Source organism: Palaemon carinicauda, chromosome 45 (genome assembly GCF_036898095.1).
Source record: "Palaemon carinicauda isolate YSFRI2023 chromosome 45, ASM3689809v2, whole genome shotgun sequence".
Classification (NCBI taxonomy): Eukaryota; Metazoa; Arthropoda; class Malacostraca; order Decapoda; family Palaemonidae; genus Palaemon; species Palaemon carinicauda.
In genome coordinates this window covers 13,899,559-13,913,023 of record NC_090769.1, presented here as the reverse complement: position 1 = coordinate 13,913,023, position 13,465 = coordinate 13,899,559, and the positions used below count along the sequence as shown (strand labels likewise).

The following is a 13,465-nucleotide window of genomic DNA, read 5'->3' as shown; positions in this document are numbered from 1 at the left end:
TTCCTTCACTTGGCGGACATCAGAGCCTCCCTTTATTTAGACGACTGGCTTTTAAGAGCCCCCACAAGTCGTCGCTGTCTGGAGAGTCTCAGATGGACTTTGGATTTGACCAAGGAACTGGGTCTATTGGTCAATTTAGAGAAGTCCCAGCTTGTTCCTTCCCAAACCATCGTTTACCTGGGAATGGAGATTCAGAGTCAAGCTTTTCGGGCTTTTCCGTCGGCCCCAAGAATCAACCAAGCCCTAGAGTGCATCCTGAGCATGCTGAAGAAGAACAGATGCTCGGTGAGACAGTGGATGAGTCTAACAGGGACTCTGTCATCGTTAGCCCTGTTCATCGAGTTAGGGAGACTCCACCTCCGCCCCCTTCAGTACCATCTAGCAGCTCACTGGAACAAGGATATGACGCTCGAGGCGGTCTCTATTCCTGTTTCCAAAGAGATGAGGGCTACTCTAACGTGGTGGAAGAGCAACATCCTTCTCAAGGAGGGTCTCTCTTTAGCTGTTCAGACCCCCGATCTTCATCTCTACTCGGACGCATCAGACTCGGGCTGGGGCGCGACCTTGGACGGACAGGAATGCTCGGGGACATGGAACCAGGAACAGGAAACGCTTCACATCAATTGCAAGGAGTTGTTGGCAGTCCATCTGGCCTTAATGAACTTCAAGTCCCTCCTGCTAAACAAGGTGGTGGAGGTGAACTCCGACAACACCACAGCCTTGGCGTACATCTCCAAGCAGGGAGGGACTCATTCGAGGAAGCTGTTCGAGATAGCAAGGGACCTCCTCATTTGGTCAAGAAGTCGAAAGCTCACGCTGGTAACGAGGTTCATTCAGGGCAATATGAATGTCTCGGCAGATCGGCTCAGCAGGAAGGGTCAAGTCATCCCCACAGAATGGACCCTTCACAGGAACGTGTGCAGCAGACTTTGGGCCTTGTGGGGTCAGCCAACGATAGATCTGTTCGCTACCTCGATGACCAAGAGGCTCCCATTGTACTGTTCCCCGATCCCAGACCCGGCAGCAGTTCACGTGGATGCTTTTCTGCTGGATTGGTCCCACCTCGATCTGTATGCATTCCCGCCGTTCAAGATCATCAACAGGGTTCTTCAGAAGTTCGTCTCTCACGAAGGGACACGGCTGACGTTGGTTGCTCCCCTTTGGCCTGCAAGAGAATGGTTCACAGAGGTACTGCAATGGCTGGTCGACGTTCCCAGGACTCTCCCTCTAAGAGTGGACCTTCTACGTCAACCTCACGTAAAGAAGGTACACCCAAGCCTCCACGCTCTTCGTCTGACTGCCTTCAGACTATCGAAAGACTCTCTAGAGCTAGAGGCTTTTCGAAGGAGGCAGCCAGAGCGATTGCCAGAGCAAGGAGGATATCCACTCGCAGAGTCTATCAATCTAAGTGGGAAGTCTTCCGAAGCTGGTGCAGAGCCAGTGCAGTTTCCTCTACCAGTACCACTGTAACCCAAGTTGCTGACTTCCTGTTACATCTTAGGAATGTTAGATCTCTTTCGGCTCCTACGATCAAGGGGTACAGAAGTATGTTGGCAGCAGTTTTCCGCCACAGAGGCTTGGATCTTTCCTCCAACAAAGATCTGCAGGACATCCTTAGGTCTTTTGAGACCTCTAAAGAACGTCGCTTGTCCACTCCAGGCTGGAATCTAGACGTAGTCCTAAGGTTCCTTATGTCACCTAGATTTGAACCTCTCCAGTCAGCCTCTTTCAAAGACCTTACTCTCAAAACTCTTTTCCTCGTCTGCCTTGCAACAGCCAAAAGAGTTAGTGAGGTTCACGCCTTCAGCAGGAACATAGGATTCACATCTGAAACAGCTACATGTTCCTTACAGCTCGGTTTTTTGGCAAAAAATGAGCTTCCTTCACGTCCTTGGCCTAGATCGTTCGAAATTCCTAGCCTTTCCAACATGGTGGGTAACGAACTGGAGAGAGTTCTTTGCCCTGTCAGAGCTCTAAAGTACTATCTTAAAAGGTCAAAACCTTTACGAGGACAATCAGAGGCCTTATGGTGTGCCATTAAGAAACCTTCGATGCCTATGTCTAAGAACGCAGTTTCTTATTACATAAGGCTTCTGATTAGAGAAGCTCATTCTCACATGAAGGATGAAGACCTTGCTTTGCTGAAGGTAAGGACACACGAAGTGAGAGCTGTGGCTACTTCAGTGGCCTTCAAACAGAACCGTTCTCTGCAGAGTATTATGGATGCAACCTATTGGAGGAGCAAGTCAGTGTTTGCATCATTCTATCTCAAAGATGTCCAGTCTCTTTACGAGAACTGCTACACCCTGGGACCATTCGTAGCAGCGAGTGCAGTAGTAGGTGAGGGCTCAACCACTACATTCCCTTAATCCCATAACCTTTTTAACCTTTCTCTTGAATGCTTTTATTGTTGTTTTGGGTTGTTACGGTGGGCTAAGAAGCCTTCCGCATCCTTGTTGATTTGGCGGGTGGTCAATTCTTTCTTGAGAAGCGCCTAGGTTAGAGGTTGTGTTGAGGTCCTTTAGTATGGGTTGCAGCCCTTTATACTTCAGCACCTAAGAGTTGTTCAGCCTCCTAAGAGGACCGCTGCGCTCAGTAAGGAAGACGTACTTATTAAAGGCAGAGTAATGGTTCAAGTCGACTTCCTTACCAGGTACTTATAATTTCATTTGTTATTTTGAATAACTGATAAAAATGAAATACGGGATACTTAGCTTCTTGATTAACATGTACACTGGTTTTCACCCACCCCCCTGGGTGTGAATCAGCTACATGATTATCGGGTAAGATTAATATTGAAAAATGTTATTTTCATTAGTAAAATAAATTTTTGAATATACTTACCCGATAATCATGATTTAATTGACCCACCCTTCCTCCCCTTAGAGAACCAGTGGACCGAGGGAAAAATTGAGGTGGTGTTGACAAGAAGTACTGCAGTACCTGACCACAGATGGCGCTGGTGAGTACACCCCCCTCTTGTATAGCGATCGCTGGCGTATCCCGTCCGTAGATTTCTGTCGGGCAACGGAGTTGACAGCTACATGATTATCGGGTAAGTATATTCAAAAATTTATTTTACTAATGAAAATAACATTTTAAATAATTGACTAGTATAACTTCTTTTTTACCAAAACCAAAAATAGATCTTTTCCATAGGTTTTGTGGATATCTTTGACAAAAATCAAGGTACTTTAAAATAGGCTTTTGTTTTTTTCTTGCTGTTTTCATTAAGTACTGTTTGTAGTGTTGAGCTTTATCAATTGCCTCAATAAAATATATTTTATGCCTATTTTCTCATCAGCAATTTAAACACATGACAAATATAATAGAATAGTGGTTTTAGCCAAGGGATTATTATTAAATTGAAGGTCTTGAATTACCTTAAGTCTTAAATTCAGTAGAATTTCACAAATAATTATGCCAATATTTGTTTGTTCTTACTCGAATACAAGCCTGAGTCCTTTATGTAGGGAACAGTCTTTAGCATGCAAGCCAGACAGCTGATAAAATAGTTAACAAGGTAGATAACAACAGGTGGGAGCAAGGGCGAGGAGCTCCTCCCCCTTACCTGTCAAAGTGTCTTTACTTAAGTCTGTGGCCCCATTGAGTACAGTACAGACATACTGATGCGCCCTCAAGCAAACTTTTCATTTTCTGTTTCCTATGAAAATGAATACTGACTGTTAACCTACTGATTTTGTGAAGCAAGAACTTGTTTTGGAGATGGACTCTACACCCAGTGTTTTTGTTAAACCAGCTGTAAATCCACACTCTCTGTGTTTTTGTTTAGGGCATGATTATTCTTAATAATCCCTGTGTGCCGAATGTAGGCTATGGTCTCCTTGTGTTGAGGCCTGGCATATGCTTTTGTGGGCGAAGATAAGAACTTTGCTTCTTCCTTTCACTCATAAGGTGCTTCTGCTTTCAGTGCCCCTGAGCGCATTTCAGGTATTCTAGGCGTATGGTGTTCGCCACTCCCATCACAGGTTGAAGGCTCTTCTCCGTTTGTGCTACTACTGACAGTGAGTGTGACCTAAAGGAGTTTGAGCCTCCTTAGGTCTTTCAGCTTGGTCTTGTGGGTGTGGCTCAAGTACGGGGTTAGCTAGCCCAAATCCCATATGGGATGTTAAGCATCTTGTCTATGCTAACATATAGATGTAAGTTTGAAATGGAGGAGAAATAACTGGCTCTTCCCCATTTTTTTGCTGCCCCTATATTAGGGATGAAACACTTTTAAGTGTTACTTGCTGGATCTGAATTGATGCTGGTGAACTACACTTTCGAGTTCCAGTCTTTAGATCCTGAAGAAGTTCTCCTCTACCCTCCCTAGGCGAAGGGGAGAATGGTGGAATATACACCAACCCTTTGGTCTTCATATGACAAATATATTATTCCGGACTGCGATCTCCCTTGGAAAAAGAGATCCCTCCTTTGACCACGTTTCAACCTTTTGGACAGTCCAGGTCCTATCAGTCTATTCATCCTAATGATAGACAGATAGGAGGTTACTGGAGTCATCTTCTTCACTCCTGTATAGAACAATGTAGATTGACATTTTCGAGGAAGAAAAAGAACCTTCCAGTTCGGTTCTAGGGGGACTAATGACCCTCCAAACACTAAGTCTTCTTACATAAGAGGAGGATGGTTTGTATTTGTGTAGGAACAGATGGTAAAACTAATAGGTAATTTGTATTTTTCCTAGCTATACAAACAGAGTCCTTTATATTAAATTTCCCTCCTAAACCAATGAAGATACTTTGACAGATAAGGGGGCGAGGGCTTGCTCCCACCCGTCATTGACTATTTTGTTGACTATTTTAACAGCTGTCAAGCTCGCACGCTTAAGACTGTTCCCTACTTAAAGGACTTGGGTTTGTATAGCTAGGAAAAATACAAATGACTTTAAAAAAATTTATATTTTGGGATTAATGGTCATTAGTTGGATTCATTTATAAATTATTATTATTATATTATTATTATTATTATTATTACTTCCTAAGCTACAACCCTAGTTGAAAAGCAGGTTGGTATAAGCCCGAGGGCTCCAACAGGGAAAATAGCCCAGTGAGGAAAGGAAATAAGCAAATAAATAAACTATATAGCTATAAGAAGTATTGAATAATAATATGAAATATCTTAAGAACAGTAACAGTATTACAATAGATCTATCATGTATTAACTATAAAAACTTAAAAAAAAATAAGGGAAGAGAAAGAAGATAGAATAGTGTGCCTAAGTGTATGAGTGTATTCTCAAGCAAGAGAACTCTACCCCAAGACAGTGCAAGATCATAATACCGAGTGTATGCCACTACCCAAGATTAGAGAACAATGGTTTGATTTTGGAGCGTCTTTCTCCTAGAAGAGTTGCTTACCAAGGCTAAAGAGTTTCTTCTACCTTCACCAAGTGGAAAATAGCCATTGGACCATTACAGTGCAGTAGGTAACCCCTTAAGCAAAGAAGAATTGTTTGGTAATTAAAGTGTTGTTCGGTGTATGTGGACAGAGTAGAATGTGGAAAGAATAAGCCAGACTATTTAGTGTTTGTGTAGGCAAAGGGAAATGGGAGTGAATATATAAAGAAAAGTTATAAACAGTTGCTATTATACTAACTGCTGCACAAAATTGTATTTTACACTTTATTAGAAGGATTCCCTGAGTCTTCAATCTTCTACTGTATTGAAGTTTTACTTCTATGAATTTCCGTTATATCCTGTAAGAAATCATACATTGAGTTTGCCTCAAAGTTCCCTACTACTGCATGTAGATAGAGCTTGTGTTTTACTCTCCCTCCTAAAGGAAATTTAGTTTAGATTTAGATAAACAAATGCAGTATTACTTGAATGTCTTGCACTAACTAAAATCTTGTTACAATAATATATTGAAATTTGTTTCAGGTACTTTGCATGAAATGGTACAAGGATGGAACATTTATAAGCTCAGCACTAGATCAAACTGTCTCTGTTTGGAATGTTGATGACAACAAATTGAAATTCACCCTCAGGTATGTATACATGAACCAAGTTGCCAATATACAAACTAATAGTTTTAGAAATGAATTTGGTGTTCTTGTTCATAGTTAACAATACATACCACTATTCTCAGTAAAAAACAGAATTTTATTTTTCTACTAACACGATGTTCATATTGCTTCTTCTGTGGAAGCTTGTTTCATTAACATTTACCCATAAACATTTTTAAATTTTCTATCTTCTTAACTTTCAATAGACACTTGTCTATAGTAAAGTAATGAGACAGTCTAGCTGTTAATGGCAATAAACGAAGTAGTGATTCGCAAGAGGCTCTGCTTACACTGGCCTTGAGATTTCCAACATTGTTTTATTGTGAGCAATAAATTATGCCTTGATTTCTCAGATATTTCAGTAATGTACAGTATTTTCTGACTTGTGATGGGCATCTTATATGTAGTTATCTCGCAATATATTATGCAGTTGATATTGAAGAATTTTTTTTTATTCCCTGTTTAATCGTATGGCCAATTGAACAGAATGCTGATGAGCTCATGTGAGCCTGCCTCCTTAGAAGTAAAATGAGATTTGTTCCTTGCAAGTAAAAAACTGGATTTTTAAACTGCTGTAGAATCAATATCTCCATACTTGCCTTCTAATTGCTTCAAGGCTAAAGCCTTCATTAGTATTAGAGGAAAAAACCCTAATACTGTATGCATTGTGTTAGGATGAGGTTAGTACCTTTATATGTATAATTTACCAACAACTGTGAAAGACGGCACTAAATTGGTGTACAGTACTTTAAAAATCTAAAACTGAATCTTATTTGATTGAAAGGATTGCCTATGTTTTTGGCTTCCGTGGAAGACAAGAATGCATCAAAATAACATTGATCAGATTAGCTAGTTCTACTCGAACATTTCTATTTTTCAGTTAGGATCTTTTTCTTTTAATGTAGCCTTAGCTAATTTATGTATTCATTCATCTTGTCCTCATTGTGTCCAAATGCTATATAACTTATTTGTATGACATTCAAGATGATATCTAGGAAAACTACCAGTTGAATATATAAATGAGTAATGTTGAAACAGATGTAGTATACACTTTTATCAGCTGTAAACCAAAATAATATACATATGGGAGAAAGGAAAAAGGTAAGTGGACTTAGCATGTACTGCTTAATTAATTTAAATCCAATTCTTTCTTTTTTCTTCATTTCTTTATGCTTTTCTTAACTTGTCTCTTTGAACATGGCAGGTATTTTATAGTAAAGTGGTATCACAGAGGAAGTATATGGACAGGAGAGCAAATGTTTTTATTTTTAATTTTTATTTTGTGGTCATGAAGGGGTACTTCAGAATAAATTTCTCTTTATTATTTGAACAAAATAAATTGAAATAGTTTTGTCTTTATAAATACCACTTTCAAGGTACTAACTAATTATTATTACTTTAATAGTAATTCAGTTAGCAGAGGGATAGGAATATAATTTGATGATGTGTAAGCTTGGACTTTACCTATGGAACAATGAACTTTGAGAAACTAATGTTTATTTTTCAAGAATAGGAGAAATTGTAATGTTTTCATGAGTAACTTCCTCTTTTCTTTTGCTTTTGTGCAAGAAGTATTGTATCTATGAGGTACAAGAATCGTTTAATGATTTCTTATACTATATATTTCTCAAGGTAAACAAAGAATGTATACCCTTAGCAATCAAAGATTTTGCACAAGGTGAAGTGGTTCTGTTATGAAAAAAAGGATAAAAAATGCAAGGTTATTTCTTTAACATAGTACAATTATCAACAGATTCATAATAATTATACCAGAATTTTGAGACATAGGGCTGTTAGATAACTATGAACACTTTAAAATCTCTCCTACTGCATATATAGTAATACATAATTACATAATTTTCCCATTGAACCAGCTAAAAGGCAACTCGGTATAACAATTGCATATACCTGTAAGTGAATTTAGATGTAAATCTCACTACTGTACATCTCATTTTTCCTGCCATGTTTAGCAAAATCTTTAGCCATCAGTGGTGGTTCATTATTACAAGGTTCACCCGTGTTAGAATATATACATAACAGTCATTTCATTATCATCACATGGCATTTAGAATTTTTGTGGTACTGTATTTCAGTAAGTAAATGTTTCCTTTTACGAGTACAGTACTTTACTTTACAGTATTTAAGTTTTGATTAGATTTTTCTTGAACATAAATATTGACTTTCTTTTCAGGGAAATCTAAATTATTTTTTTTTCTATTGATAGGGGACCCACAGAGCCAGTTCACTTGATAAGTTTATATGGCGATGAGGTCATAACGGGAACCACCGCCAATCGTGTTGGAGTACACACCTCTGTCTCGCCAACAGCTTCATTTTCGTCTATAAGACTGCGTTCTGATACATTCCGAGGCGTCCTTACTACTATGGCCCTTTTGCCTTTAAATAGACTGCTTCTTTTAGGAGCAGATAATGGGACCATCAGATTGTTATGTTGAAAACTTCTTGAAAGACATTTTTGTATTTTTGTCCAGTTTTCATGTGTGTGTATAGTACTTTCTTATAATTTTGTTAGGTTGATGGCATAAGAAAATCTTTCTGTTCATTCATCCCTAGCTGAAAAGCTCAAAGTAAGTCACTGAAGTAGTTCTCAAATTACATTTCATGTAAAGTGTAAGCTCATTTTGTAGCTTTTAGTTATGTTTGCACATAAATGTAATCTAAAGCTCTCCATTAAGTGATAGTTTTTGTTGATCTACATAAAATTACTAGGCAAAAGAGTAGACAGAGCCTCCTGGAGTTGAGCTTAATAATGCTTTAAAGTAAAAGGGTCACAGTTTTGCTCTCTTTTGCATGGTATGAAAATTCTTTCCATTATATAACTGCGGAAATTTCTTTTGTACACAAAATAAGATGAATATTCTTTTGTACCAGCAAGTCCTGCATTTTTTTTTCTTGTTTTAGAAGTTCTAAAAAACATAATGCTGTAATACTTGCCATTTTTTTTGTATTGTTTGGATTTTAAATTATAGTACTTTTTAGTTCAGGCTGTGTTCACGACAAGTTGTTGTAAAGCCAATAACCGTATTTAAACACTATGCCGATACTTAAGGAAGCACTATGTTAGGAAATACTCTCCAGTAGTTCCTTAAAGGAATCTCAGATTTAATTTATATTGTATGATATTTTGAATGATTGATTGTTTGTTTGTTAGAGATGAAATTTATTATTAGTGACATTAATTAAAATCATATTCTACCTAGCAGATGTAACATACCGATACAACATTTTCTGTTGCAACTGTAAAAATTATATTTTGTTTAACAATTGTCTTTTACAGTATTATATGTGTCACACATTAAGGTTATAGTCAATAAGACGTTGTTTTACAACAAACCCATCAATTAGAATTTGGCACAAATTCAGGGTCAATGAATTTCCCAGACACCAGTCCTTCGTAAAGAAAATCATCTATTGGTCCTTAAGAGCGTCATATGCCTAGCAAATAAGAAGCTCACTTTTCATGAATTTATTATGTTGGTAATAGGCTGATTAAATTATGCTAAACCTTTTCTCATAATTTCTTTTCATTAAGTAAAGATTTTTTTGGAAAAAGTATTGGCATCATAGATGGTACTTGACAAAAAGAAATTCTTGTTGAATTGAGATAAATACATTTGTATAGGATGTCCTCTGGTTAGCCAATACCTGTCAAAAAAGTAATATAACTACAGTATATTCATAAAAAAAAAAAAGTTTTTTTGCGTGGGTGTTAATGTATCCATACTTGCCACTACCTGTGTCTTTTCTCTATTTTTATTCATAGCTCCCCACGTTCCTTTCCATGGTTTCTTTTTTCATCAAAATGCTTCCCATTTTATAAATGCCTAAACACAAAAGAAAACAGTAAAAAAAAAAGAAATAAAATTATACACAAAGTATAAAGCACAAAAAACTTTATACCAATCAAAGCTCATGAAAACTGAATATGTGAGATTTAGTAATTTTCCCTTGGTTCTCACTTCCCCTAGCATTGTCCAAATGCTATTCCGAGTTACTGCATATTTTATAATGAACGTAAGATAATATATGAAATATTTCGGAATTAGATAAACAAAGTAAATAAACCTGCGCAGCATGTGCCATATGCCCCAAGTGTGTTGCATGATGCCATCAATCAATAAAGATTTTTTTTCATAATTCCCAAAAATAGATGTCAAGAAAACACATTGGGACTTGGTGAAATACTTTCTAAAAAGGGAGTAGCATTCTTAAAAGCTGATTGTAGACACACATGAACGTTAATATTGTATTCAGCACAGTAGTATATATTATAGACATACTGTATCAAAACTCAATCAAACTTTTAAAGCATATCAATTTAAGACTTTCAGATAATATTTCATTACACTCAAGAAATTCTGCGCATTGGGGAATAGTCTCATTCATACAGTACTTGTCAGCACATAGGGGTGAAAAGTTTTGCATGCAGACTGATATAATACTCATAAATCGATTTTAATATTTATGCTCGTAGACCAATTTGCTTGTGTTCAGAGTTAATTGTAAACGGAGGTACTATTGAAGAGTTCTCAGCTTTGTTGTAATTTTCAGGGCTTTGGCCTTCCATATAACCATTTGGTTTCTTTAAGGCTGTGGATATGATTGAATATTTGTATCCCTGGAGATCTTGTTACCAATTTTTTGTTACATTTTTGCCCAAGTTACTATTTCTGTTAAATTATAAGAAATAATTTCTTTATACAAATTAATTAACTCTACCATAAATACCAATGTTCCAAACCCACATATTGACCATGGATATTGGCCATGCTATGAGGAAAATAACAGCATTAATGACTACCAGATAATCTCCTTTAGAATCAGGACTGTTATCTAGTAAATTCACTGACCTCAAATTCAGGCTGAAGCATAATTAATGGGTTTCAATAAAAACCAAAAAATTATTATTTTTATTGTGCTCGGACAGATGGCATTACATCTTATAGTACAGTGCTTTTTTAGTCTAGGTGCTGTAAGAAAATGTAAACAGTAAGCTAGGAAAAAATAAGATGTCATATAGGCACGCTAAATTAAGCCCCCTTTCACATTGTAAAGGTGCTTGAGCAAAGCATAAAAGCTTAGATCACATTCTATACTGTTGTAAGTTACAAGATTCTAAAATTTAGACATATAATTTCATTGATTCTACAGAGGAATTTGATGATGTCAACTTAGTACAGTACAGCTGAATTTAATGTTAGCTATCTTATTACAATGCAGCTGTTCTAACAGGTTTGATTTTCACCAATATTTAACAGTTTAATGAGTAATTATTTATGTCATAAAGGGTGAAATTAGCATTTTACAATAGCAAAGTAAAAAAAAGACTATTATAACTTCTTTTCAGCTTGACTATCATATAAGCTGCTGTAAAATGTAAATATGTTGTGTCAGCAGGGTAATAAAATGAATATGTTTATTTGTGTAACACATTATTTAACTGTCATATATCCATAATTTGCACATCTCATGATAAAATACATTCCAAGAGTAACCGAAATATAATTTTAATTGTATTTTTCAAAATATGTATCATTTGATAGCACTAGGGTTCACTTAAGAAATGTTTTGCATTTGGTAAAGTGAAAGCTTTAAAAGGGTAAAAAGTTTAAAATTAGAAACCATTATGAACTTTTTATTCTTAAACATTTGCTCTGATATTTTAATTTTACTGATTAGTGTTTATGAAGAGATGACAGAAGGAAAGTAAGTAAAAGATTGCTTATAATGGTCTGTGACCTACTGTTGTCAAAAGTTTAACTTGTAAAAATAGGGAGAAATTAATATTCCTTACAATGTTTTTATGTTGTAATTTTTCTTTGTTATATACCACAATTTTTATAAATCATGTGTAATTTATTCTGTTTGTAGTGATCACTGACAATGATTTGAAAATATCCTCTAAAGTCACAAATCAGATAAAAGTATGAAAGTGTAAGTTTGAAAAAGTGTATATATAAGTATGTTGCAAATCATATATATTTTCAAAAACATATATAATTTCAAACTCACACTCATCCTACATGATTTTTATACATTTCATTTTCTTTGATGGTATTGATCAAACTTGCATTATAAATATAAAAACACTAAATGAGCACTTTTCATTGTCAAATTAGATTTAGCATGAAATGTATTAGTTTCTGGATCAAAAGTTTTTGGGTCCAGATTAATTTTTTGTAAAGTGAATATCTTTAATAGATGTTCTCTAATTAAGAAATGACTCAAATCAACAACCTTATACTGGATCTCGACATGGTATGAAATCCTAGGCATTCTGTAATAGTTAGTGAAGGTAATTTTTTTTGTGCAAACATCCTGACCATAGCTCCTAATTACATTTTAGTATGAATAGAAAGAAACTGGTAGTTAAAATATTAGTGCATGGTTTGATATTTTCTAAATACATATACAGTTAGCCCTCCGTCTTCATCAGTTTCTCGCGGTACAGAGATCTGCATAATATTTAAATAAAGCTTTAATTCCTTGCGGTTAAGACGGCTGCACACAACCCGACATTTTCAAACTGCCGGCGCTTCTTTGCACTCGGTCTTTGCTCTGTTTCCGTATTTGCACAAGGCAGTAATGAAAAACAAACAAATATACTGTACAAGACAACCTTATAGCTAACACAGGTAAACTACTGTATTCAGTGATAAATCCTTTGCATAAAAATTATTAGCAGAGGTTCATACACACTTAATATATGATATGTAATAAAATATGCTGATGTGAAATGTGAATATGTAATTCAATAATATATAATTTTTTTCTCTCTCTCTCTCTCTCTCTCTCTCTCTCTCTCTCTCTCTCTCTCTCTCTCTCTCTCTCTCTCTCTCTCTCTCTCTCTCTCTCTCTCTCTATATATATATATAAAAGGTAAAGATTTTAAAAAAGCATTTTCTTATGCTTAAATGATTTTTATTAGAATTTTTATTTCAAGGAAGAAAAATGAGGAAATTAGAATTTATACAGAATTTACGATAACTGTTAACTTCCTTATTTGTTAATGAAAAGAATTTTTTTAAAGAAAGCTTTATAGATTTACAGTAACATCACATGATATTATATGTTTTCAATTTTACTTAGCTTTAATTTTGAATTTTTAGTATGAAACACCATGGTCAAATTTCCCTTTACAGCCAGTTCAGTTCGATTTGATACCGTAATTAATCAAAGCTGTTAACTGTATTTTTGCTGATCAGTAGTTCTGACAGCAGTCGTCATCTTTTTTTTTTTCTTACACATTGAAAAGGGATAAATAGTAGAGCGGAACATATTTCATGTTCTTATGTTATGTTTTAAGAGTTTTTTATTCAAATTTTTCAGCTTACAGGTAAAATAGGTAGATGAAAATGATTTATTTATGAAACAAACAAATCAATGTAAGCTTTGCAGACAGCTTAGCTGAAAATATGAT

At 35.8% G+C, this 13,465-nt stretch overlaps 1 protein-coding gene across 2 annotated transcripts in view; it reads left to right on the top strand.

Moving 5' to 3' along the window:
- The window catches only part of Wdr81 (WD repeat domain 81), a 123,808-nt gene extending 111,142 nt beyond the window's left edge, over positions 1 to 12,666 (top strand). The window contains exons 27-28 of one of the 2 annotated variants that reach the window (XM_068367309.1): positions 5,900 to 6,006; positions 8,249 to 12,666. In XM_068367309.1, coding sequence (XP_068223410.1) covers positions 5,900 to 6,006; positions 8,249 to 8,480 — 339 coding nt within the window. In that variant the 3' untranslated portion in view covers positions 8,481 to 12,666. The remainder of the gene's footprint in view (positions 1 to 5,899; positions 6,007 to 8,248) is intronic. The other variant, XM_068367308.1, reaches the window with a different exon arrangement.
- Positions 12,667 to 13,465: the final 799 nt, after the last annotated feature.